This window comes from Pseudovirgaria hyperparasitica, assembly GCF_010093815.1.
Source record: "Pseudovirgaria hyperparasitica strain CBS 121739 unplaced genomic scaffold EJ05scaffold_5, whole genome shotgun sequence".
NCBI classification, from domain to species: Eukaryota; Fungi; Ascomycota; class Dothideomycetes; order Acrospermales; family Acrospermaceae; genus Pseudovirgaria; species Pseudovirgaria hyperparasitica.
The window spans coordinates 1,205,023-1,230,515 of NW_022985553.1; the positions used below are offsets into that span (position 1 = coordinate 1,205,023).

General features: G+C 49.0%; 6 protein-coding genes across 6 annotated transcripts; 4 read left to right on the plus strand and 2 right to left on the minus strand.

The window, feature by feature from the left end:
* Positions 1-871: 871 nt before the first annotated feature.
* Positions 872-10,585, plus strand: EJ05DRAFT_463267 (uncharacterized protein; the record flags this gene model as incomplete). The annotated part of the gene is made up of 7 exons (XM_033742711.1): positions 872-1,172; positions 1,234-1,694; positions 1,756-4,449; positions 4,497-4,571; positions 4,627-6,017; positions 6,195-9,187; positions 9,237-10,585. The coding sequence occupies 7 exons, from the start codon at positions 872-874 to the stop codon at positions 10,547-10,549; spliced, it is 9,228 nt and encodes a 3,075-aa protein (XP_033602312.1). The 3' UTR covers positions 10,550-10,585.
* Positions 10,586-12,390: 1,805 nt separating this feature from the next.
* Positions 12,391-14,506, plus strand: EJ05DRAFT_312137 (uncharacterized protein). Its single transcript, XM_033740697.1, has 4 exons — positions 12,391-13,341; positions 13,419-13,849; positions 13,903-14,026; positions 14,079-14,506. Exons 1-4 carry the CDS (start codon positions 12,793-12,795, stop codon positions 14,421-14,423), a joined length of 1,449 nt encoding a protein of 482 aa, XP_033602313.1. The 5' UTR covers positions 12,391-12,792; the 3' UTR covers positions 14,424-14,506.
* EJ05DRAFT_526567 (uncharacterized protein) lies at positions 14,482-19,717 on the minus strand (the record flags this gene model as incomplete). The annotated part of the gene is made up of 3 exons (XM_033748878.1): positions 14,482-19,076; positions 19,157-19,646; positions 19,706-19,717. The coding sequence occupies 3 exons, from the start codon at positions 19,715-19,717 to the stop codon at positions 14,902-14,904; spliced, it is 4,677 nt and encodes a 1,558-aa protein (XP_033602314.1). The 3' UTR covers positions 14,482-14,901.
* Positions 19,718-20,160: 443 nt separating this feature from the next.
* Positions 20,161-21,306, plus strand: EJ05DRAFT_484762 (uncharacterized protein; the record flags this gene model as incomplete). Its single annotated transcript, XM_033745378.1, has 3 exons — positions 20,161-20,251; positions 20,296-21,163; positions 21,213-21,306. The coding sequence occupies 3 exons, from the start codon at positions 20,161-20,163 to the stop codon at positions 21,304-21,306; spliced, it is 1,053 nt and encodes a 350-aa protein (XP_033602315.1).
* Positions 21,270-23,129, minus strand: EJ05DRAFT_474912 (MFS general substrate transporter). Its single transcript, XM_033743697.1, has one exon. The coding sequence runs from the start codon at positions 23,014-23,016 to the stop codon at positions 21,685-21,687; it is 1,332 nt and encodes a 443-aa protein (XP_033602316.1). The 5' UTR covers positions 23,017-23,129; the 3' UTR covers positions 21,270-21,684.
* A 340-nt stretch (positions 23,130-23,469) lies between these two features.
* Positions 23,470-25,442, plus strand: EJ05DRAFT_499059 (uncharacterized protein; the record flags this gene model as incomplete). The annotated part of the gene is made up of 2 exons (XM_033746768.1): positions 23,470-25,189; positions 25,246-25,442. The coding sequence occupies 2 exons, from the start codon at positions 23,470-23,472 to the stop codon at positions 25,440-25,442; spliced, it is 1,917 nt and encodes a 638-aa protein (XP_033602317.1).
* Between the last annotated feature and the right edge of the window lie 51 nt (positions 25,443-25,493).

Here is a 25,493-nt window from a genome sequence, read left to right on the forward strand (position 1 = left end):
TCAATATCATGCAGCAAAAAGAGGACCTTCTTAAGCGACCGGTGCCTAATTGTGGCACATGCGTCGCTATGGACGTATGGTGCTGGTCCAGGTGTCAAGGCAAAGAAGCACCATGGAAGCCTTGCGCAGTGCATTAATTGTACACATCATCAGCTTGACGACAAGCCTATTGGCAGTCGTAGGTACCTCAGACCCGAAATATGAAGCTTCCGATGGTATTTCCAATCATACAGTCCTGTACACTCGCTTCCATGCGAGGATTATCCCAGCAATCAAATCAAGATGTCGATGTTTTCTTTTTCCCAATTACCATGCAAGTCGCACATCGATCTGTGCCCGGAAGTAAGCTTGGACGAAGAGTCGTGTTACGCATCAAAACGTGTCGGTGCTTTTTCCTAACTGCTTCTCGAATTCTTGTATCCTTTTGTTGGGCGGTTTAGGATCTTATGATTTGAATTCGGGTTACACCACAACACTTTAAAGCTTCAGCTCGTATCGTTTGAGTCTCTGAAGCGACGTCGGTACCCACAACTCACCTGGAGATTCCGTGCAATTCACTTGTTGAAGATCAAATATAGTACCTGCTCAATTGCTTGTAGAACATCAAGTGATTCACTGGCTCGGGATCTCCTTATAACCGGTCGAATGCAAAGACCTGCTCATTTTTTAGTGGTTTATATCTTTTCACCTAGAATCTGTGCGTTATTTATTCACTGCGCCCCTGTTCGTGGCGTAGCACGCAAATATATTCTTCAGGCTCACCTTTTAGAACTCATCAGAGTTTTCTCACTACCCTTTCCGAAAATCTTTAGTCAAACTGTATCAAGATTCAATCTTCCATTGACTTGTCCTTATTCGAAATCTTGACACGATGGAAAGCCGTTTCGTCCCTGGTAGGCTCTCAACCGAGAGTCTCCAACACATCATCAATCATGTTTTCTTGCCTCCGAAGCTTCCACAAGAGGATGATCTCTCCGTAGACAATGACCTCAAACTTATCACTGCTGTCCTAGAAGCCCTAAAGGACTTTTCGGTGTGTCTCAATGACCTTGAGGTATCGGCTACCTTAAAAATAACCACCAGCATGATCGACCGGATGATATCTGCGGCACCAAATGGAACACCTCTGGAAAATCTGGTCGAGAAGCAGATGAATAGTATGATGGTAAACGGTATGTAAATCCCGCTGATGTTGTCCCTCACACTCGATTATTCAGCTTATGACCGGAACAGATGTGTTAGCATTCAATGTGAAGGCTCAGAATGCAGCGCTCCTGATACGTTGTCACGAATCAAAGTACATCTTTGAGGCCTTTGAGGTTTCGTGTCCAAACGCGAGTGTTACAGGAACTAAGGGCCGCCTGAACAGAATCTTCCCGCAAGAAGCCATCATGATCTCTTCTAGCATCATGAGCGATCCAGCATTTCGGCTGCCGTTCTCTGATATGCTTGTTGATTTGGCTAAAACGACACCTGAAGACGCCTACAAGATTTCCCGGAAGGCTCAACGTAATCTACCAGAAATACGAGACGTAATTGATCCCCGATACTTTACTGAGCTCGCATTCGGAATACTTCGTGGCATAGGCACTCCAGTAGAGATTCCACGCATTGAAAAGCGGGCCCAAGACGAAGTCCTCTGGTCAGACACTTATTGCTGCTGGCGGAGGTCACCATTGTGGACCGTGCTACGTGTAAGTTATCACTCTAAGCACTGATGCAGTCAAAGAAGCTGAACTAATCCATGCTATCTAGGTCGCTATTCAGACTACCCTCATGCGACAGATTGGTCCAGATCGTGGCTGCGCAGTGTACAAGGCATTCATGATCCATTTCATGACCCGGCTGCTCATGCAAGCGACACGTGGCAACATGTGTAGCGATATTCTTTATACAATGCATAGAAAGATTGTTCGACGGTTGCATAAGTTATCCGAGATGAACGAAACTGAGTCCTTCACTTCACTGGCAGGTAAATCTACATGGGGTTCGCATATTGAGAATACCATTGAAGCCAGCTATAAGGCTTTGAAATGTAGATGGCATCAGTTGGAATCATGTGCCGATCCTTTCAAGACGCAGAGTGCCTGGGATGTATCACGGTTGTCGTTCCAGGATGATACATATCTCAAGATCAAGACTCTGAGATCGTCTCTCGACGCGGTGTTACACCGTCCACCCCAGAGCTATAACACAAGGGAAGCTGATATCGGATTTTCCGCCCGCATCTCTAAGATCCCAAACTCCTTGCCTAATATAAATGCATTGGCACAGTCAACTGGTCAAGCACAGCGCATCCTACTGTGCGATATTGAAATGTGGATCCAGGATTGCCTGGTCGACTGGACAGACTGCAACTTGAGCAAATCAGACGTCTGCTCCGATCTTGCCACACTGATGACTGCATATTCAACAGCCGGTCGAGCCTGCTATGTCGATGACCAGGAAGGGCTCTCGCGAATGTTTCTTGTCGTTATGGAGCTTTGGGTGTGTCTGGATAGAATTGTCACTAGACACGAACCGATGCTGCTTGATCATCCAATAGGTTTCGCGCCAGATCTGTTTGATCCTCTTCTCCTGCCTTCGAAGTCTCAAATGGCAAGACTTGCTGCTGTTGAAAGCTATCTGACTTCGAGACGTCAGAGCTGCCGTGCCCAGTATCCTTCTATATTTAATGCCTTTGGCGATAGTAATTCTTTGCCTGTTCGGTATTTTGACGGGTCTGAGAAGCACCAAGAGCTACACAGAACCATCGAAAGAGAAGCCAATACTGTCCGAGCAAGCAGGTTAGAACTTTTCCGAGCAGAACGTCACCGCTACAACGACTTGTCAAGGAAAGCTAACCAGGCTTCCCATGAACGAATTCAGAAGTCGGGATGGGACTGGTACAATGAGGAGACCATAAGCTGGGAGGAGAATGCTTGCCCTCATTGCCAAAAATGCCGGTGGGAGAAAGAAGCCGCAGGATTAAAGATTAGACGACATGAGTGGCCTTTGCCATCCAAATTAGCGGAAGCCAAAACAGCTGTCTTCGAGCTAGATTGTCCTAAAGCGATCAGTGTATGGAGGGACATGACCTACTTTGTTATGGTTGACGTCCTCACAAGTCCCCAGAACTTGCCACGCGATGTTCCAGCCACTGGAAAGTATGGACTGGAAAATTACGACGCATTGCGGGCTCATTTCATCTCGGACCAGAACCGCATTGTCATCAGGTCTGCCACGAAACCGATTCATGTATCGCATTACCGAGACGCAGATATTTCAAGTGCTACAGAACAGTCGATATGCGTCGAGCACGCGATGCAATACGATATTCATGATTCTAGAAACGAGAAAGCTGCACATAAGTTTATCGGGTACGCGGATGTTCGCAAAGCATGTTCGCAACCAATAATGGACAAGAACTATGAAGGCTTACAGTCCTGGGTTGACAACACGACGCATCAACCCAATGAGGTGATTGCGAAGCAGTCAGAGTGTCCGCTCGAATTGTCTGTTCATGAATACCTCTCGTTTGGACACCTCCGCTCTGGTCCCTATCTACAGTGGCATAACATTGCGCGGGCGCTGATCGACGGCACCTTGAACTTTAATACAGAAGCAGTGAGTGTTATCCTTGCCCAATGCGCATGGCAGGCTGGTCCATGTTGCGCTGAGGATGATCCAACCATGCGGGCCTCCCATGGAACGCTAAGCGCTCCCCCTTTTTGTCTTGACCTGCTTGATGCTCTCGAGGAGCTTTTGTCCAACACAAAAGAGAATTGGCAAGGTATCATGTCCATTCAAATCCTTGTCACCCTTACAAGCCGGATCCTAAGCCTAGCGTCGCATAAAGATGTCCGACAGAAGTGCCTTGACATTCTTTGTGAAGCGCGTAATGTGACTTTCGCATGGACTCGGAAGCTGAAAGAGAAGCTCTCGACCTGCTTTGAGGAAAACGAACGGAAGCAATGGATGGACGTCAGCATCGAAATTGCACTTTGCTGTTACAGTACTTTTGCATTGGATCTTCCGGACATCGAATTGTTACTTACTTCTGAGGATCTTGTCGCAAAACTGACCGAATGCATGATTACAATCGATGAACTACGTCCAACATCAATTGGTAAACTTCCTCGACACATGAGAAGCTCTCTTCTTAGATTTTCTAGGGTAGCACAGATTGTGGAGGAAGTTCTGTGCAGGGTCATCCTTCGAAACGGCAATGGACTGAATCGGAGTATCACTAGTTTATGGGAGTCCTACAGCCCTGGTAGTCCCTGGCAGATAGCTGTACGCGGGCAGCGTGAATGGTTGATGACAAAAACGGCCGAGACAACAGACTCTGGCACGGTACCAGTGTACTTCAATCTACTGACAGGGAGTCTACTTGTGAATGGGTCACCTCTTACGCGGCTTCCTACTACTTACGAGCGAAATGCATCCTACCTAAGGCTATTCTCTAAGGTAAGAACATGCATGTCCATAGGAGATGGAGACTGATATTATCATAGATGTATATCACTGTGATACCGTCAACTATGCGGGGGATGCGGTATGAAAGTCGAACGTCTGTATTCGGATATCAGGTAAGATCTCCTGTAAGTACGCAGCTCGCGCCGACATACTGATTTGTTCCGCAAGGTACATTTCTTACTTGATGGTCCAAACCTTGTAATTTGTGCAAGAAAGGAGAGTGAAACCTTTCGTATTCTACCCACGGACCTGTTGTTTGACGATTTCCCTCCCGCTTTTATCAGTGGATACTCCCATTGGCTGAACCTTTCGACAAAAGAATTGGAATTTCGCCCTATTACCAACCCTTGGGTCACATGCAAGTCAAACTGGAGGATACAAAGTTTAGGGGACGCAACCAACATTCTGTCATTGGAAAAACTTTTACACCTCGACATGCCTACAATTACTGCGGAAAAGCTTTTACACATCGACATGCATACAATCACTGCTCACCGCATTTACCAGGTGCTGAGCCCGATTGAACGTAGGGAACACATCCACATTTCCTATCATCCAGCCTCCCAATCTGTGGACGTCCATCTTATACGCCTACGCCTCGACTTCTTTATCAACGGAAGCGGGGTACTCGAATGCAGACAACGTCGAAATATGGAAGTAGACAAAAATCAGTCTTGCGGTACATTCACAGGTGTTCGCAATAAGTTGATTCTCCGCTCGAACAAAGACTCACATCGCTGCATTATCGTCCCATTCGGGGAAGTCAAGCTAGTATCACGAGAGAACCATACCGAGGTCCAGGTGGAGACTAGTAGTGAAAGCGACATTGAGTATTTTTATTACGAACTAGACATCACGCTGCGTCGTCTGAAAGATAATGATAGCATGAAAAGCTGTTTATTTCGAACTCTGCTTCATGCTACCTCAAGTCATTGCCTACCGGACTGCTTCACTGGTAGAACAGGTACTGAACAGGCGATTGCCAATCTCAAAGATGCAAGCACGTTATCGTTCCGCACCTTGAGTTCAGAAGAAATTCAGATCTTGGTGCGGATTGGACAGCTCACTCCGCATCGGGTCTACTATCCTCAGCACATGGCAGTAATGCAAGAGGTAAAGTGGCATACGGTTCTGCCACCTCTGTCGCAACATGAATCTTTTTACAGTTTAGTTTCTGACATATTCAAGTGTGCACGGGCACAGAAAATGTTCTACACCACCGAAGGTTTGCCAGACGAAGGTAGATTCGGTGAGCCAGCTCTCTTAGCTAGGGCAGAGATCCGCAACTCCATCTTTAGAGGAATCGACTATGGAGGTGAGAAGCATAGTACTGTTCATGACAAGGCGTACCAAGAGAGCACAAAAACCAAAGAGGCAAGTGTCTGTGGGCTGACATCCTTGGTGAATGCGTGGCCTAACCGGTTGAGTCCTCCGAGTACCCTTCTAAGCATCATTGAGGACTGGGAGGGTACACTCAGAGGGCAGAACGCATCTTCTCACCACGATTCTCTGAGATATAACCACACCTGGAAAGGAACACCGGATATAATGTTGAATTCGTTTTGCGAGCTTCTTCATCTCCTTTCACATGCTCGAGAGGAGCAGCATAAATATCGCATGGCTATCAGTCTTAGTACCCTCGTATATTCCGATATGAACATGAACCCTCTATGCGAAGCTCTTCTGGGTTTTGCAACGCTACCAGAACTTCGAGCCCTGGTAATGCCGCATTACAGTACGTACAACTTGGGAGAGGGATATGAGCCTACACAAACCGCTCTAAAATATTTGATCAACAGTGCCGCGAAGGACTTCAGCCAATGCCCGGAAGCCTTGTTGCCGGCTCTCAGATTCGAGAAAAAGTGGCAAAGTAATGATCGAAGACGTGGCCTACACACTGAGGCTAAAGAGAGCAAGGCAAATCAACTCGTGGATCAGCTACTTTTACTATGGCCTACCGATACAATCAACATCGCGAATCGAAGCATTTTTGCAACACATTTTAACCTAGACCAAATTTCTGAAAGTGCAAATACTAGATTCGCCAGCTGGTTCCGGAACAGGAAATTCAAGACCTTTATATCCCAGGCTCAGTCAATTCTCAACCGCCATCGGACTTCACCTAGACATACTGCACCTTACAACTTCTCTCGCCTACCCCAGATATCTCGGAAGCAGACTACGCACTTAGACTGGAAACATTTGTTCTCGGGAGAGCCACCTAGCATAGAGGCCACGGGAGGGATCGATATGTCGTTGTTTTTGAGGCCCAGTGCTTCTATGCGAGACTGCCAGCGGGTTAGAAGACTTATCGAGCGGGGTCGACTGGATTGCATTGGTACTTATGAGACGAATTATATGAGGGATATGCTTCGTAGCTTAGACCACCTACGAACAATCCCACCGGGAAGTCACCTGGATCGTGCCAAGGAAGATCTACTACGCGAAGCCCTGGGAGACGCCTGTATTGATATGGAAAGCAAGGTCGACACGGCATTAGAGGCGGTAAGAAAGGCAACTATCCGTAGAGATTCATGGTCAGATTCCATTGCCGCCTTGGTCACTACCTGGCCGCGTATGCAGCCCACTGCCTTGCTGAAACACCTCACTCAACAAGATACGCTGAGTCCTGGTTGGACGAACGCCATCCTCCAGTATGGAATATTGATCACAAGATGGCAGTACTATAGACGCCTCAGCGCCCTTCCACTAGGCACAGCGGAGTTTCTCAAAGAGTTCAAGAACGTTGGTCACGATGGGTGGGACCCAGCTCAGTACCCGGAATGGCTATTGTTTGAAATTGAGAATAATCTCCTCATACGGCCTGAGCAGGCTCAAGTAGCCAAGGAGATGCTCAAGCCCAGCTGCAAGAGTAATTGTGTTATGCAATTGAACATGGGAGAGGGCAAGTCATCAGTGATTGCGCCCATAGTCGCTGCGACACTCGCCAAAGGGCAATATCTACCCCGGATGATTGTTCTGCCATCGCTCTTTGCCCAAATGTTTCATCTTCTGCGAGAAAAGCTAGGCGGGTTGATGGGTCACCGGGTTGTCGGAGTTCCCTTCTCTCGTTCAACGCCAATGTCATCTGATGAAGCACTCGTGATCCACGAAATGTATGAAAGGCTCCTGCGAGAGCGATGCATTGTGCTTTGCCAGCCGGAGCACATCTTATCGTTCGATCTTATGGGCATTGAGAAGTCCAACAGCACCATTATTACACCGCTCGCGTCCACTTTAGTCAAGACACAGCGGTGGATCGATGAAAATACGCGTGACATTCTTGATGAGAGTGATGAGATTCTCAACGTCAAATTTGAGTTGATCTACACCATGGGCCAGCAGACTGCTATTGACTTCAGTCCACAACGCTGGGAAGTCATTGCCAGCGTTCTTCGTAGACTGAGACATCGCCTGAGGGATGATGCGAGGGCCGGGAAGCAGCCCGAAGGCTTATCTGTCCAGGACACAAGACCAGAGGGTTTCCCTCGCCTTCAAATTCTAGAGCAAAACGACGGTGAAGATCTCATGAAGCGCGTGGTCTACGACTTGATCACCGAAGGAGGAGTGCAGGGTCTTCCACTCTTAAGCCTCAATAGCAGCGAGAGACAGTCACTGATCCACTACATATTGGATCCAAAAGCTCCCGGGCCCAGTAAGAGTATCGCATTGGAGAGAATCTTCAGCTCCCCTGAGACGCGTTCCATACTGCTTTTACTAAAAGGGCTCTTCGGACACGGTGTCCTGCTCTTTGTGTTCCAACAAAAACGATGGCGCGTAAACTACGGGCATGACTTCTCGAGAAGTCTGCTCGCAGTACCGTACAGAGCAAAGGATCTTCCTGCATCTCGAGCTGAATTCAGCCATCCAGATGCAACGATTCTGCTCACATGTCTGAGTTACTACTATAAGGGCCTGACCAACGATCAATTGTTCCAGTGCTTTGATGAACTCCTAAGATCTGACGATTCAACTGGTCAATATGCATCATGGACTTCGGAGGTCAGCAGTATGCCTGATGCATTTCGCGCACTTTCAGGGGTGAATCTCAAGGACAGGTTGCAATGCACTATGGAACTGTTTCCAAGAATCAGGAACTCCAAAGCTGTCGTTGACTTCTTTATGTCGCGTTTGGTGTTCCCGAATGAAATGAAAGAGTTCCCGAGCAAGCTATCATCATCGGGATGGGACATTGCGCAAGTGAAGCGGCATCCGACGACAGGATTCTCGGGGACCAACGACTCCAGATACTTGTTGCCACTCTCCGTCCAGCAGTATGACATTCCGGACCAAGTGCACACCAATGCGACTGTGCTGGAGTGCATACTGCAACCACATAACACCTACCAAGTCATTCCTGGGGCAGGTAATGCTAAATCTTTGCTTGATCTCGTCGTTGGCGCGCAACCGGAAATACGGGTCATTCTCGACGTTGGTGCTCTCGTACTCGAATGGAGGAACGATGAGATGGCTCGCAATTGGTTAGAGCGTATTCCGTCTGACCGGATTGAGGGCGTTGTGTACTTCGATGAGAACGACGAAGTCATGGTACTCACCCGAGATGGGCGGATACAGTTGCTTCAGGAGTCTCCTATGCAAAAGCAGATGGACACTTGTCTCGTTTATCTTGATGAAGCGCACACACGTGGTACTGACCTGAAACTCCCGTCCGACTACCGCGCAGCGGCCACGCTTGGACTTGGGTTGTCCAAGGACAGACTTGTACAAGGTGAGTACACCTCTCCTCTATACATCAGCTTGTCTAATATGTTTTCTAGCCTGCATGAGAATGAGGAAGCTTGCACACGGTCAGTCTGTCATGCTGTGTGCTCCAATGGAGATTGAGCGTAAGATTCGCCAGCACGCGAAGAAGGTGAGCGGAGCTGCCCTTGACGTTGAGGATGTTCTGCTTTGGAGCATTCAGAACACGCATCACTACACCAAAAAGTGTGTTCCACTATGGGCTATTCAAGGCATGCGACACCAGCGTCGGAAGGTGGTCTGGAGCGGCGAAGGCAATTCGCAAGTGTTGCTCGAGCCAGAGTCGAAGTCTCTGGAGGACTGGTATGGTGTGGTAGGTCAGCCTGATCACCCAGACTGGCTGCAGAGATATGGTCCAGACGTGCTCTCGCAGAGATCACGCGAAGTTCAAAAGATCCAGCGTAAGATGAAAGACTTTGAGACGTCGTCAATCGATGATGCGGCCCTTCATGAAGAGCAAGAGCGGGAACTCTCACCAGAGTGCGAATTGCAAAGACAACGTGAGGTCCCGCCCACTACGGATCCAGTACGACATAGTCTCCACCGGGATATCGTCGTGATGGTCCGTGAAGGCAGACTCAATACCAGCTCAGTATCGTTGATCCCGGCATTTAAAACACTCCAAGTGACAAAGATGGCGCAAGTCTTCGATCTATCTACATGGCCTACCGGATTGTGGGCGACGAAAGACTTTGCCCGCACAGTACGAGCAGTTCCTACCGATAGGCAAGATTATTTTGTTCGGTCACCGCAATGGCTCTTACGGTGGCCAGAGACAGAAACCTGCGTGTTAATCAGTGCCTTTGAAGCAAACAGCCTGTTACCTGAGATCCAAAAGGCCCATAAATTGACTTTGCACATCTACACACCCCGAATCCGCGATTCCGCAGGCGCATCCCGAACAATGGATCTACTCCACCGGATGGAGAACCTCCAGTATTGCGTCGTTCCCAGTCTTACAGCACAGCAGAAGACTCCACAAGCAGTCGCTGCCAACCAAGCAACCAAGGTCCAGCTGAATCTATTCGCAGGCCAGCTATACTTCGAGTCCCAAACCATGTACGAAGCCACCTGTTGTTTCCTGGGTCTAGCATTCCGAGGCCCCTGCGACGGCGTAACGATGTCACCTGAAGGCTTTATTGAAGACACCGAGGACCGCTTACTTTATGACGAGAGAATGGCAAAGCAATGTAGCATACATAAAAGTCCAGTTGAACTTTTGCGCAAGTTGGCGACATGCCGAAGGAAGGGGCAGAGGTACAAGAACTCCCACATGGGTCTTTTACTCGATGGAGACCCCGTCGAAGTAGGCAGATTGTTGGGGTCATAATGGCACAGCCAGGGAGGGAAAACAGGGATATTTTGTTAGTGTACCAACGCATCTTGATGGATGTGGAATGAAAGTAGCGGCGAGCTTATCTGGCAGTTTACTCAAATGCACGTACGGGTCTCATCATTTCATTTCTAGTGATGGTGAATATCACCAAAGTGACGCCTGATCCTCATCCCCTTTGGTTCTCCGCTGAGTATGATCTAGCAGCGGTGCACGACCTTGACGGCGACCGAGAAGGACTTGATGGTGGTGAAAGTTTTTTTTTTCCTTGGGCTGAGATGGCGCTAACATTGTGGGACAGATTGTGGTGTCAATTATGTCGGACCAGGTAGCGATTGCAGTTATAATGCCGAGAATCATGGCTTTGGGGGACTGGTGCCCCGTGAGATGGGATGTGAAGAGGATGACGTCGGGTTAGTATGTAGCTAGAGTATCGTAACAGGGCGGAGTGCGATGTGATGCGAGGATGTATTGCGTAGATTCCAAGTATGAGGGAAAACGATACCGTCCGGGAGACCACAGCTGGGCCTTAGCAGTGAGTTTGCATGGGACACAGCCTTTGACATGACGTCCGCCTGCATGCCCACTACCTGGTCGTATGCGGAATCATCTCCGGTAGCTGTCACGACAGACGCCTATGTCAGCATGGAAACCGTAAATACTCCCTCAAACCTGCTTTGCTTCTATGCATCCTTGTACATTTTGGCGTAATCCTGCTTGCATGCTGGTCATCAGCATTTAAATCAGCCCACGACCGACGCTTATCCATCATCCGCCCTCTTGAACGATACGCTCTACTGTGATTCGCCGTGTTCGCGTCCATTGCGCGTCTTATGAAAGTACAGTGCGCGTTCCGTCATTCTGCCAAGGGCAGTAGCGTCTCGTGCTCTTTAGGACTTAAGATGACTGCGTTTCGCTGATGGTTGGCGATATTACATCCTCGCGTTTGGGCCAAATAGACCCCCTCCTATCATAACGAACGACTCTCCAGACTTGAAAAGGAACGACTCGGGTGTAGCGATGTCCCAAGCGTGAATAACAACCTTGCATCTCACCTCGAACCTGTCACTAATAATCTTTGCAGAGCTCCGGTTACTGACCACCCAGCTGGGACCAACACAGCTGAATCTCCAGATCGCAAGAAGCCTAAGAAGATCAACAACCAACAGCTACAGCGCTCTACGCCCCCGGTGGAGCCGGAGAGCGAAACAACCGAAGACCTGAACGACGTGGCCGAACCCGCCATCCCACCACCACGACGCAGCGGTGGCCGACGCATGGTGCCCGTGCATCAGTCACGTATCGCAGACCGGCCGGCCAAGGTGGGCGAGAAGGACAGTAGCCTGAAGATCAAGATCGAGCTGGATCTGGAAGTCGAGGTAGAGATCTACGCCCGCGTCAAGGGAGACGTGACCATTGGGTTGATGTAGTGTTCCTGCAGGTCGAGATCTACGCAAGGGTCAAGGGTGACGTGACTATTGGCTTATTGTAAGATGTGAGTTGGCTGTCGGTCAGAGGGACGGAGTGGTAATTCATGATTCTTATAGTACTACCTAAGTGCATACTCGACGTTGCGCGCGCGAAAGGGAGTGAACGTGTCCACTAGAATGAAGTCGCGGAGACAGTTTGCGATGAAGGCGGGAGGCGGAAGGTTTTTCGGTGTGATGGGATTGTGATTTATTTTGTCGCTGGAATGTCATGTTTGATGTTTTGGAATGGCGGGCGTATGGCCGAGGCACGGACCTACGGAGTATGCTCCGTATTCTAATAATATCCCGATACGGAGACTTTTAAGTGGGGCCGTTCCCAATCCTTTTCTCCGACATGTGAAAGTCAAACGCGCGCGTCCAACGTCATATCTGCAAGCAAATGCTCCCTTTTGATATCACTCAATTGTGGAATTGCCTTCTCGCCAACAAGAACGGAGAACCGATTACCCTACTGCTACAATCCAGCAGTATCAGGTTAGCATTGAGCAGCCCTGCGAATGGCGCTGCAGCATCAACCCTGGCTGGTTGGCTCCCTCCTTCTTTTGTTGGGGACCATATGATACAAACTTCGCCATCGCGTCCCTCGGCTTCTTGTTCCCATGTAGCGATCTCGACGAATTGTTGGGACGCGCAGTCGGCAGCGTAATCATGAAAATCTAAAGGCTCGCGCACTCTACTCGCTTTGTGCGCAGCAAACAGTGTTGGATTTCGCACGACTGTTCGAGTGGTGACGACGTCTACCCTTCCTCGATGATAGGAACCTCACTCCCGGCGTACGTGTTCATCAGAGCCTGCGTGTTTTTCTTACATTCGATCGCTCCTCTTAGCGCTCTTTACTGCGTTGTCTCTCTCTGCTACACTCCACCCTATGCCGTGCCGAAAGCTCTGCAAGTCACCGCTGCCGTCGAAACCGCGTTCTTCGTCCTCGTATACTTTCCGCACAGACTGTACCTCCAGAGAGCAGCTGCTCATCCTCCGCCAGTCGACTGTGAGCGTCGTCGCGAGCTATTCAGGCGCTGTCACGATAACATCCCCGATCCAGAGGAATATTTGTCGAGATGGTTCATGGGCGCTCCTTCGTCTGAGATCAAACGCAACAACGTGAAAGAGTTCCTCAACTGGGCATTCTTCAATGCTGCGGAACCATGTGCGGAATATGAGGAAGAACTAAGCGAATATGTCGGCCACTTGGAAGAGCTGTTGGGGAGAAAGCTGGAGAAGGGCACAGGAAAAGCGAGGTGCATCAGGTTGACAGTAGACAAAGTCGACATGCTACACCGGAGTCTGACTTGGTACATGGTACGCGCTGAAATACTATAGACATGAGCGGCATGCTCAGTCGTTGACCTTCGTTGCTAATCTACCTCTTTTTCTAGTGCGTCTTCGTCGTCGACACCCTAGCATCGATTTACCTACGGTTTCAAGGATTCTACTTCCACCGCAATCCTCTATCTCAATTCTACACCGTCTTTCCACCCCGCCCTCTCCATCTACTGAGCTCCCATCACTCTCCTGCTCCACACTTGACCTACTGGCATCGTCCTCATACGTCTAAGACTCGACTCCCTATCCTATTCATACACGGAATCGGCATCGGCCTCTACCCTTATAAGAACTTCTTAGCCGAACTCACTTCCGATGACACTACAGATTCTTCTGATGGCCAAATCGGCATCATCGCAGTCGAGATCATGTCCGTCAGCTTTCGCATCACCGGTGAGGCATTATCGAAAGAGCACATGTGCGATGAAATCGAATCCATCCTGAACGCCCACAATTGGGACAAATTTGTCCTGGTATCGCACTCGTGAGTCTTCGTCCATAGCTTGTTGCGTACAAGGTGACTCACTCCACACCCAGTTACGGCAGCGTCATCTCAACGCATCTCCTGCGCAGCCCTCGCTTCGCAGCCCGCATCGGTCCGATCCTCTTCATCGACCCTGTCTCCTTCCTGCTGCACCTGCCTGACGTCGCCTACAATTTTGTAAGTGCCCACTATCTTCACCAGGTCTCCCATGTCTGACATACCGTACCAGACATGCAAAACGCCGCGCCGCGCCAACGAATGGCAACTATACTACTTCGGCGCCAAAGACCCTGGCGTGGCACACGCGCTCGGTCGGCGCTTCTTCTGGAGCGACAACATACTGTGGAAAGAGGATATTCAGCAGCATCTCGTCAGTGTCGCAATTGGGGAGCGCGATCTGATTGTGGATACGGCGGCTGTGAGGAAATATCTTGAGGGAGGCAAAAATGGGGTGGAAGATGCGGGGCTACGTGTATTGTGGTTTGAGGGCTTAGATCATGCGCAGGTTTTTGACAAGAGGCGTACGAGGAGGATGTTGGGGAATGTTGTCCGGGCGTATTGTGCAAATAGATGAGATGGTCGAGTAGTTGCTGGCGTGAGATTTCTTTTCGGTCTCGTCTGTGCAGTGGCTCAATGATATATAGTGATGGACTTCGTCCGATGGTGTATTCTCACTTTCGTCGATAATCGCTATTGTGCAAAATCATAACACAACAATACCACTAGCTGACCGTCTGCATGTGCTCTCGTCTGGACCGAAAGTAATGTAATAGATTCTACTTGGATTGGATATGGCACTGTAGCCTCAATCCTTGTCAAGCACGTGATAGCCAGGAGAGCTATGCGAAACAGGCGATGGATATTATGTACCTGCTTTCTATCCATAGTATCAAGCCACTTAATAGATATCAGGCGTGTATAGTCTATCTCTTACCGTTACGTATGCGCACTTCCTTGACCTAATACAGCGTGCTATTCGTGGTATACATACCGTCTCGTTCTACGAGGATGTAGAGGTAATTACGTAGCTCTATATATACCGAGCTGTAATACTAAGGTGTCCATTGTAGTCCATTAGACACGACTGCAATTTCTCCTTCTTTTGGAAAGACAATACTACCTCGGCGAGTTACAGACCCCATGTTACCTTCATTGCCACCGACGAACTCACGCGGAATAAAGAAATGCTTTTTGATGAGACCATCAAGACTAGACTGTGTGCCATGTAGCTGCGATAGGTCGATCGAACAGACCCAGAGATTATGATCCAGGAACACTATACGCTGTTCGAAACATCCCAGAAAGTGGTTGATGTCCTTCGATGTCAGTATCAACGTGGCGTCTGCGCCACCGCTCCCTGGCGATGGAACTTGCGTCACCATGGAGGATGTACGCCATACCACCAATCTTTCGGTTGCTTTGCTCCCCAGCTTGTGAGCAAACTCTGCAATCAGGAATGATCCTCGGTGGTCCGTCACAAGATTCTTGAAAGCTAGATCTGCTCCCGTCAAGGCTGTCGCTCCAACGTCTATTCTGGTATCAGATTGACCTGTATGAACCACCTCTAGGGTGTCCCACGCATAGCGCCGAATGATGCAATCAGTCACAAGTACTATAGTACCCGGAACACGGATAGAGGAGAGCCATCTCCATAGTGTGCGAGCCGATGCCTCTATCACAGTGACGTGCTTGAAAGTGTGCTCTTTCGTTATCCGAACGAAAAGATAGTCGCGACAAGTCGTGGAGACCAGCAACTTATCTTCTGTCTCATTGAAAACAATTTGTTGAACACTATCATCGAACTTTGAGTCAAGCAGGAGTCGTTGGGTCGAGACGCTGCTCTCATTGGTGCTCATTTCGATATCATACACGAGCACCCGGTTGCTAGCATCGACTGAAGCAACCATTCTTCCAGGACCAACAGCAACATACCGAACAAAGATGTCCTGCTTGTGGCTATACAGGTCTGTCATCTTTTGACCGTTCACAGACGAGTACAGACTCATCGAACCATCATCTTTTCCAACCAATATCACTTCCTCAATAGAGTGTACTCGAGTAGATGTTATTGGCACAATGTCGTTCCCGGTCCCAACGAGAAGTGGTGGCATGCTGACAGATTCACTGATATTGGACTCCTCTTCAACGACCTTGCGAACCAGGGCAGCCGGTTCCCATATCTTGGCTTTCCGGTCTTTCAGTTCGATGATACGTGTGCCATCTCCAGTGAAAGACAAGGCTTTCCCGAGAGTTTCACGAGTGTTAATTTGATATAACAAGGATAATGTTTCGAAATCCCAAAGACCGATGTACCCCCAGCTTGAGCCAGTAGCAAGGGTTCGTCCGTCGGGGGAGCATGCCAGGTAGTGACAGTCTTGTTGAGCCGCTTTGACAGCTCTTTGATTCCAAGTCTCATACAACACCATACTACCATTTTGAAACGTTACCACCATCAGTTCTACTGCGGGATTCGAATTGAAGATCACCTTCTCGGGAGAAGTGTCAGATATCATAGCTTGCGCTTCGGCACCAGCAGTCCCACCACAAGCTCCCAAGAGGCGATCGTTATCTAGACTCCACAAAAGCACGGGTTTCCCTCGGTAAGCAAAGGCAATTATGCTTTGATCGGGTGATATAGCGATGTCGAGCGGTGCTTGTCTATTCGGGTAGGCCTGATCAGACACAACGCAACCATCTTTACAGTCAATCTTTACTGCATGGCTCTGTCTTGTCGCTGCTATGAGAACTTCATCCGATCCGGAAAATTGCAGCAATACTGGAGTGTCCTTCATCACGTATGTCCAAAGTAGCTCGCGACTATTTATGTCCCACAATTGGATTTCGTGAGGTCCCGCGCAAGCTATACGGTTGTTATTGTCGAATCGAAGACATCGAGCGGCTTCCCCATGGTTCAGAATCAGCCTCTCTTGGCAGGTGACTTGCCAATATAAGAATATGCGACCAGATTTTGTGCCAATGGCGAACGTGTTGTCGCCGGCTGCTACCGACATTGCGCGATGTTCTCGAAAGTCGATGTAGCAAATCGAATCCTCCCATGAATCATTTTCGAGGCCATGAACAGTGAGGCCGCTGCAAGTGTCGGAAAAGTAACGATATATCGATGAAGTGCGTGGGCAAAAGGGTGTGATGAGGTAATATATGGAGCTTGGGACATTTAGCAGATTTGCTCCGAATTTTGCGACCAGTCGAACCAGGTCGGTCGACCACTGAGAAGCACATTGGAAAGCATCACCAAAGGGGGGTGTATGTTTTGCACGTCGGTGAAGATACTTTTGCAAGTTCTTTGCAGTCCTGATGAGATAGTAGAGATTTTTCTTGATGCCAGCGATATATTCGATCCAAGTAAGGATATTCGTGCGAAGAAATCTTTCGAGGACCAGAAACAAGTCATGGTCCATCGAGGATGCTGATGCAAGGTGGTCGGAAAATGCTACACATGCATAGTCCGCAATGGCGCTCTTTGTTGGCCGAGAGACGTTAATGATTGTTCTATGACGGGGAGGTTTCATCTCTTCACCGGAAAGATATCGGAGGCATGCCAGAGCTAATTGATTGTTCCCGGCCTCTTTCGAGACAGCAAACTCCGATTGTAGTGAACGATCAGTCAAGAATGCTTTTATAGTCATATGCATCGGCTGAACGCAACCAGCCTTATCAGTGCGCAAAAGCTGCCCACAAAGACCTTGGATCGATTTTTCTATGTTTCGTACATTGATATCTGCATCAGTCTTGATGGCGCTGGCAAGTTCGTCAATTCGCAGCGATCGGACCGCGCACATCGTCCAGACGAGAAGTGATTTAGCCAAACGTTTCTCTCTAACATTGCAAGACATTTCCTGCAGAATCCTCTCATACATCGAGCTCATTTCGGTTGGGAGTTCGTCGATAGTTCTTTCGATGTACTCTTCGCTGTACACAGATTGGAGCTCTTTTAAGATAAGGTGAGCCCACAAGAAGCATCCGCCAGATTTATCTATCAGATTTTGCACGAGTCGCTCTCTATCTGCCTCCCCATTAACCGGAAGGCTGTTCATGTTGTCTTCGATGAACAGTTTGATATCTCCAATAGTGTTTTCAATGGATATAGGATCAATGATAACTCTTTTTCCCAGGCGAGCGAATTGTCGGTCGAATTCTAGCCAGGGCCGACTCGTGATGAAAAATTGGACTGGGTAGGAACTTTCGATACGGGAGATAAGAGGAAAGATTCTTGTTGGATCGATGCATTCGTCCAGGCCATCAATGATCCAGTATTGCGGCCGTCCCAGCGGTAACTTTAATATACCTCCGGCAAAGAACTTTCTCCAGATGGCTCTCTCATCATCTCTGTCGAAAAATGGGTTGCGTTCTTGTGATTTTGCCAATTCCAAGCGCACAATTGGATGCATTAGTCCCATCTGGAAAGCAAATGAGCGAAGCATTGCACTGATTGTATTCTTCCCTTTTTGTCCCGTCTTAAAGAAGTAATAGCAGCAGTCATGACCTGCATTCAGTAGCTCTGTAATGACATGTCCAGTTAGGATTGTCTTGCCAGTAGCTGGCTGCGCATGGACCCAGTATAATTCGCCCTGCGGAGTCTCTATCCAAGTCTGGAAACTTTGTCGCTCCTGAATCCAAGAGCATGAGCCAGGGGCCTGTATGTCTTGTTCGGTATTCAGCTCGTCAATCGGTTTGTCGCGGACTGCAAGGTACGTCTGAAGATCAGACAGCTGCTGCTTTTGGTCGTCAAACCGTTTAGTAATTGTGGCTCCAAGGATATCTTCGGCAATTGCAATAAGAGCGTTCTTTACTGCCACATAGTTTGGGTCATGCGTGCTATCGTATTTGCACACGGATCGATGATCGGCATTGAGAAGCTGCACACGTTCATGTTTCAATCCAATTGTTGCGGAGTCTCTTTCCACGACGAGAGCTGACTGGATTCCGAGGTTCAGTTTCACGGTCTCATAGAACGACCATAGGCGGACTTCGTCCGCATAATGTCTGAAGTCATCATTTATCATGTCTAATCCTGGCGAATTCTTCTCCAAATCGGCAAGAAAGGGCTTAACACTAAACACGCCAGTAGCCCGAAGCATATTATTGAGAAGGGAGGCCAGACTAGCGCCCCGGTGCGGAGTTGCGAGGAAAATGAGGCATTGTATGCGCGCCGCCAATTCCTTTGTCTCTTTATCTCTTCGCGCGAGAATATAAGCCTTTTTTATCACTACAAAACGATCATATATCATCAGTCTTAAGTATTTCAAAACGAAGGCAACTAGTAAAAGGATCTAAGACAGTGCTTACCTAATCCTCCCATACTATGGCCTATCAAGACAATCGGAGAGTCCGGGGAAGATCTTAAGTAAGGCGAGGTGCTCATTTCCCCCAGCAGATATCTTCCAAAGTCGTGCACATTCAGAAAACTCTCTCTGCGCTCTCCCCAGTCGCTGTTGTAGCCAAATGTGTGTATCCGTGCGTGCTGCATCCTCTGCTCCTGCGGAAGCCAGGCCTGCGGCCAGAAGTATTGGTCATCGCTTTCCTTTCTCCATGTCTTCACAGAGCCACCGCGCAAACCGTGGACGAATATGAAATCGATGAGGGGCTCCGGGGGTTCGTGGAGAAGGGTTAGTCCGTAGGGACCAACATCGTCGCTTACAAGTGTGTCCTCGGACTTTGTTCTGGATAATATGCTGAAGGAACGCTGGAGCGAGAAACCATTCTTACTGGAGAGTCGCGATGAGGTTCCACTGGAACGGCACCTGTCGTATGTAGGAGGAACTACACGATCTGTATCCTGTTGACCACGTCGTCAGTCGGAGCACGAGAACCCACGGTAGCGAAAAAGTATCATACTTCGTCAACCATGTTCCATGACCGCCTTACATTTCTGAACAGATGCTGAGAGACTGGTCGTTATCCTACGTTCTAGCATAGAGAGAGAGAGGTCATGACAGACGCCGACAGCCCAAGCCGCAAGCCCTCAACTCCCAATTAACCGGGTGGGGTCAGTCAGGCAGCCGGCCGTTTACGTGCGCAGTCCATAATGCCATTGTTGAGCAGGACATTGATGTTGGTCATTGGAAAGATTACACATCCATGGTAATATGCAGTGTGCCGTGTTTGGGACGACGCCAGCGGCTACAACAAAAGCAACTCCGACCGTCCCGCCGATTGGCTGATTCATGACCCCACTCCCCACGAAAAGTTTCAGGCGGATGTTCACAGCTTGTCCTTGCATGCGGCGTTTGTACTTACACGCCTTGATCGCTCATCAGTAGAAATGGCTAACGTGAAGTATCTTGACAAACATGACTGTGATTCCACCGGAGTTCACTGTGGCGGAGTTGAAGGAAGAGGACAAGTACGAGGGTCGAGAGATTGATGCCAATATTGCTGCTAGTAAGTGAATCTCTCCTGTGACAGGGCTTGCTAATTCAATGAAGGTCTCCCTGAGGGTGTAGATGTCATTTGGGTATCTACATATGGCGCGACGCATTGGTCGATATCTACCAAGATTGACACGATCGTCAATGGTGAAGAGAAATCATTCTTCCTCAAGGAGTATCGCGACGTAAACGCAGAAGCAATGGTCAAGGCCGAGTATGAGTCTACGGCGGCACTCTATGCTATTTCCCCTCAGAACGTGCCTGAGCCTATTGGGTATGGCTCCTTTGCATCAGATGCTCAGCGATTCTTCTACGTCCAAGTATTCTGTGACATGAATGAAGATCTTCCTGAAGTAGACAACTTCGTCACCGTTCTGTCCAAGTTCCACGCAAAGCAGTCACCGGACGGGCAATTTGGATTCCATATAACTACATTCCAAGGCAACATTCCGCAGAACAACAGCTGGACCCACACTTGGGAAGAATACTTCGCTCGCGGTCTGCAGGATATGATTGATAGGGAACGTAGCATCCAAGGTTCTGACCCGGAAATGACCGAGTTATCTGCCAAGCTAATGTCACATGTCGTGCCTCGACTCCTACGGCCAATGGAGACAGCTGGCAAACGAATCAAGCCAGTGTTGCTGCACGGTGATCTATGGCATGGCAACGTGAGCATCGATAATGTCTCTGGTGACCCGATCTTTTATGATGCTGGGAGCTTCTACGGACACGGAGAATATGATGCTGGCCCGTGGCGCGCGACGCGCTACCGTTTCGACAAGACTCATCTGCGTGCTTATCACAAGCTGGTGGATATATCTGAGCCAGTGGAGGATCATGATGACAGAAATGCGTTGTATGCGTTGAAGAACGACCTTTTGGTGTCGTGTTGCTGGAAAAATACAAAATCCACACGGCAGCTGTATGTATCCGTGCTACTCATAACGTGTCCAATGACTGATGAATCACAGTGCCATCAATGAAATGCGTCGTCTAGTCACAAAATATCCAGATGGCTACGAAGGCTATGTGGCGAGCAACAGCCAACCTGCAGCTGGTGCGTGAGAAATTTACTTACTGCCGTCAAGAATCAATGGCCAGATTTGTTTAGGTAGTCTTGGCAGATCCTATTCATTGATTATCTGCCGTGCCACGTTGTCTACTGTCTTACGGGTCTGCCTTGCATTCCGCCAATTCATCCCTTTCCATCGCAGGATAAAGGTCATGACCACACTCAACAGTCCGGAGCTGATAGCCAAAGCTGTGAAGAAATACCCTGTACCTATACTATTCAAGAGAGGCTGCATGCCGGCTACCACAGCAGCGGAAAGCCCACAGCGTGTAATATTTCCTGCTGCTGCCGCTGTGCTAGCATATTCAGGACATATGTCCACTATAAGAGTGTTGTGCGTCTGAACTTTATGCTTAGCAGAACTCTGGAACTCACGCGACACCGATTACCTGGCATAAACATGTCGCGACAAACCCATGCAGAAACAACAGTACTAAAGCAGCACTGATATGAACCCTCTCTTCGAGAACCCAAGCATAAGCCACTAAGATGACCGTCGAGAAAGGAATGAGCAGCCACGACATTCGAGAACGAGCATTCTCGATTGGGAATGTTGACATGTTGTCACCTACCACTTTGTCGATGACAATGCTATTCTCTTTAGCAACTACTCTGTAGTTCCAGTCCAACAGCTTTCCGTTAACAAGACCGCCTACTATTACACCCGCTCCTATGGGTAAGTAGCAAAGCCCTACTTCAAGTTCACTCAAGCCATAAAGGTCCGTATAGATCTCAGGTATGGAAGCCTGGACACAATAGTAGACGGCATATGATACTGCACTAATGGTGAGTACGACAGATGTATCCTTATGGAAACAAACCAAAAGAGCCTTAAAGGGGTTCGGCGCCACAAATTGAGGTTGTCCTGGCACGGTCACATCGACTGCCTCATGCCTCTTCCGCTGTGTACGTGTCTGTACCAGGGGCCGATTCCAAGCTGGCGCAGCAATACTTCCATTGCCAACGACACTTCGTCCAGTCTCTGGGAACACTGTCGCGAGAACGGCAAGAAAGACTGCTCCAACCATCACCAACAACCAAAACACCCATTTCCACCCAGCTTCAGCAACCACGACCCCGCCAATCAATGGCCCAAGAGTTGGACCCAGATTGGTCGCTATCATTGCCGGACCCAGCATACTGCCCCGTGTTGCAGGTGTGGCCACGTCTGCGATGACGCCGTAGCTTATAGCGACAGTTGCGGAGCATCCTAAGCTTTGCAGGCTTCGCAGGACCATAAGTGCAGCATAGTGCCTCTGTAGCGCCAATGCTAGATTCGCTGCCACGTAGATACTAAACGTGAAAAGGTACACCGGACGGCGGCCCAGATTGTCTGCTAAATCGCCACAGAACGCAGGGGCGATTCCTTGCACGATGAGATACGTGGTGATGGTGAGATTGATGCGGCTGGAGTCGACATGAACGGCTTGAGCTAGCTGTTTGAGGCACGGGAAGTATATGTTTGCGGTGAATGGGGAGAAGAACATGCTGCAGCCGATTAAGTATGTTATAACGAGTCGTTCGCATTTTGTGAAGACTGTGTATGGTATTACTGGGTCCGGCCGGGCTCCTGGCTCCGTGTATGATTGATTTGATATACCATGATGATGTTCCTGCTCTCCTGTTTTGCCAAACGTCTTCACCGCCAACTCTTTCTCCACAGAATTCGACATTTTCACTGTTGTGGGGGTGTTTTGGCTCATATTGCATCAGGGATTTGGTTCAAACTGAACGAGGAATCTTGAGGCAAGGCAATGTCGTTGGAGGTCTGTGTTTGAAAGCATAAATATATCGAATTGTACCTCGAAGATCTTCTCGGCTGCGGGGTTTATCTTATGGGATCTGCCTGCAACATGAACGCAAGGGGGCTATAAGTTCAGCCTTATAGGCGTATTATCAGGGCCGCTAGACCTAAGCCTCAGGGCCGCTAAGCCTAAGCTAGATTCTCCCAAGGCTGAAAAAGTGCCGACACCTTTCACGAGTACTCTCACTACAGCTCGCAGGCACTGACGACCTCCGCAACTCTTTTCTGTTGTGGCTGTAAGCTCAGTATGTATATGTATCACTAGCGAGTACAACTTCTGCATATCTAGTAGCTACGGCTGCAACTAATGAGAGAGGAGCTCCTGTCACGCCCTGGAGATCTCAGACCCGGGATGGCGACCTCGGAAGACTCTACTATGACTATGAAAAGTATCTACCCTCAAGTCCCTTTACAACTTGGGCAACATTCGTTACGACTTTTGGAACTATATCCAGGAACAATCGAAACACCCTTACGGGGCGAGCTACGTCTTCGAGTCGACCAGACCAAGTACGAAGCCGTTTCTTGGTGCTGGGGAGAAGCTCAGTCTAGCGAGTACCCAAGCATATGTCTACAAGACGGCATATCAATAGCGATACGTCCCAATCTACACACAGCTTTGCGTCATCTCAGGCATTCGAGCGAGTCTCGACACTTGTGGGTCGACGCTATCTGCATTGACCAGGACAGTGAGCCAGAGAAGAATGATCAGGTACCACAAATGGCTCACATATACCAGGACGCAGATGGTGTGGTGATATGGTTAGGTGAGCCAAAGACAGGGGATATAGATGCCATACCCTTTCTGCATACTATACACGAGAACTTGGACAACCTCGACGATTTCCTAGAGCGGGCCTGTTACGGGGAGAAATGGAATTCCCTGGCTACCATGATGCGTTCGCCTTGGTTCTCACGAAAATGGGTCGTGCAAGAGGTCGCGCTCGCGAAGTGCGCCACCATACATTACGGGGCGTCTACCATATCATGGAAGCTGTTCTGCAACATTAATCAGTTGACCAAACGGCGAAGTGAGAAGCTTATGCGATACACCGGAAGCTATGAAGCTATTACGTCGATGGACCGCAGCGGTGCAATCGTACTGATAGCAATGGTGGAATCACTTTCTCGGCGTGATGGCGTGACAAGGCGCCTGCGCTACGATCTTGACACCGTAGTGCCTCTTCTAGCTAAACTGAAAGTCACGGTCTTACATGACCATATATTTGGAGTCCTTGCGTTGGCACGGGATGCTCCAAAAGCCGTTGCGGCGACCGAGACGACGAAACCGTTATTGCCAATCGACTATGGACTCTCGTTCGAGGCCACTTGCAGAAACTTCCTCTCTTATGCGATCCAGAAATGTAACTCTCTGGACGTCCTATTTCTTCCCTGGATCTCGCCACAAGACGGCAATGATCTCCCATCGTGGATGCCAAAGAGACGTCTCGCTATAAAACGGCTTACATATCGATACAAACCCGGCGGACCTAGACTACGACCTTCCAATCAGATTTATACTTACTATCATCTTGTGGGCACATACGAGGATGCCAATGGCAGGCTAGTACCGCCAAGATATCCATATGAAGCTTCGTCAGGCATGCCATTTTCTGGCATTGACATAACGTGTCATCATACCATACGAAGTTTGAATCTGCACGGTTTCTCAGTCGGCTCAGTGACGAAAGTTAGTACCCACATGAGGCATCGTCTGCAAAGTCTCAGCATCCCGAAGGACTGGATTGAACTAGCAAACTGGCCAGTGTCAGAATCCGAGCACCCAGAACGTTTCTGGCGCACACTGATCGCGAATCGATGGGATACACAGGATGAAGTACAGGACTACTACAGCGAGGCATTCTCTTCAATCATGAGTTCCGAGCATACATTTGAGTTCAACAACCAGTCGGGTCAGGCCTTGTATTGGCGCCCCGGTGAATCTACCTTCACCAGTGAGTTAAAGAGACGTATCGCTGTGGTTCTCTTTCGACGAAGGTTGATCCTAGCAACTTCAAACAGTGGTCCTGAGCTCCTCGGTCTTGCGCCTGAGGATTGCGAGGAGGGTGACCGTAAGTTATTTTGCTTTGCCAAGATTCGTTATCAGAACCCTCCTAACCACAAGCAGTGATATGTATTCTCAGAGGATGTAGTGTACCTATCATACTGCGAAAGAAGGATCTGCCGGATCAGAGCGACTGTTATGAAGTTATCGGCCCATGCTACGTACATGGCATAATGCAAGGCGAGGCTGTGGAAATGCTCAAGGATCGGACATACAATAGTTCTGAGCATTTCACAGAGAGGACGTTTGAGGCTATATAACTGGCTAGTATCAAGCAGAAGTCTCCTTTCTGGAGAGACAATGAATTGGTC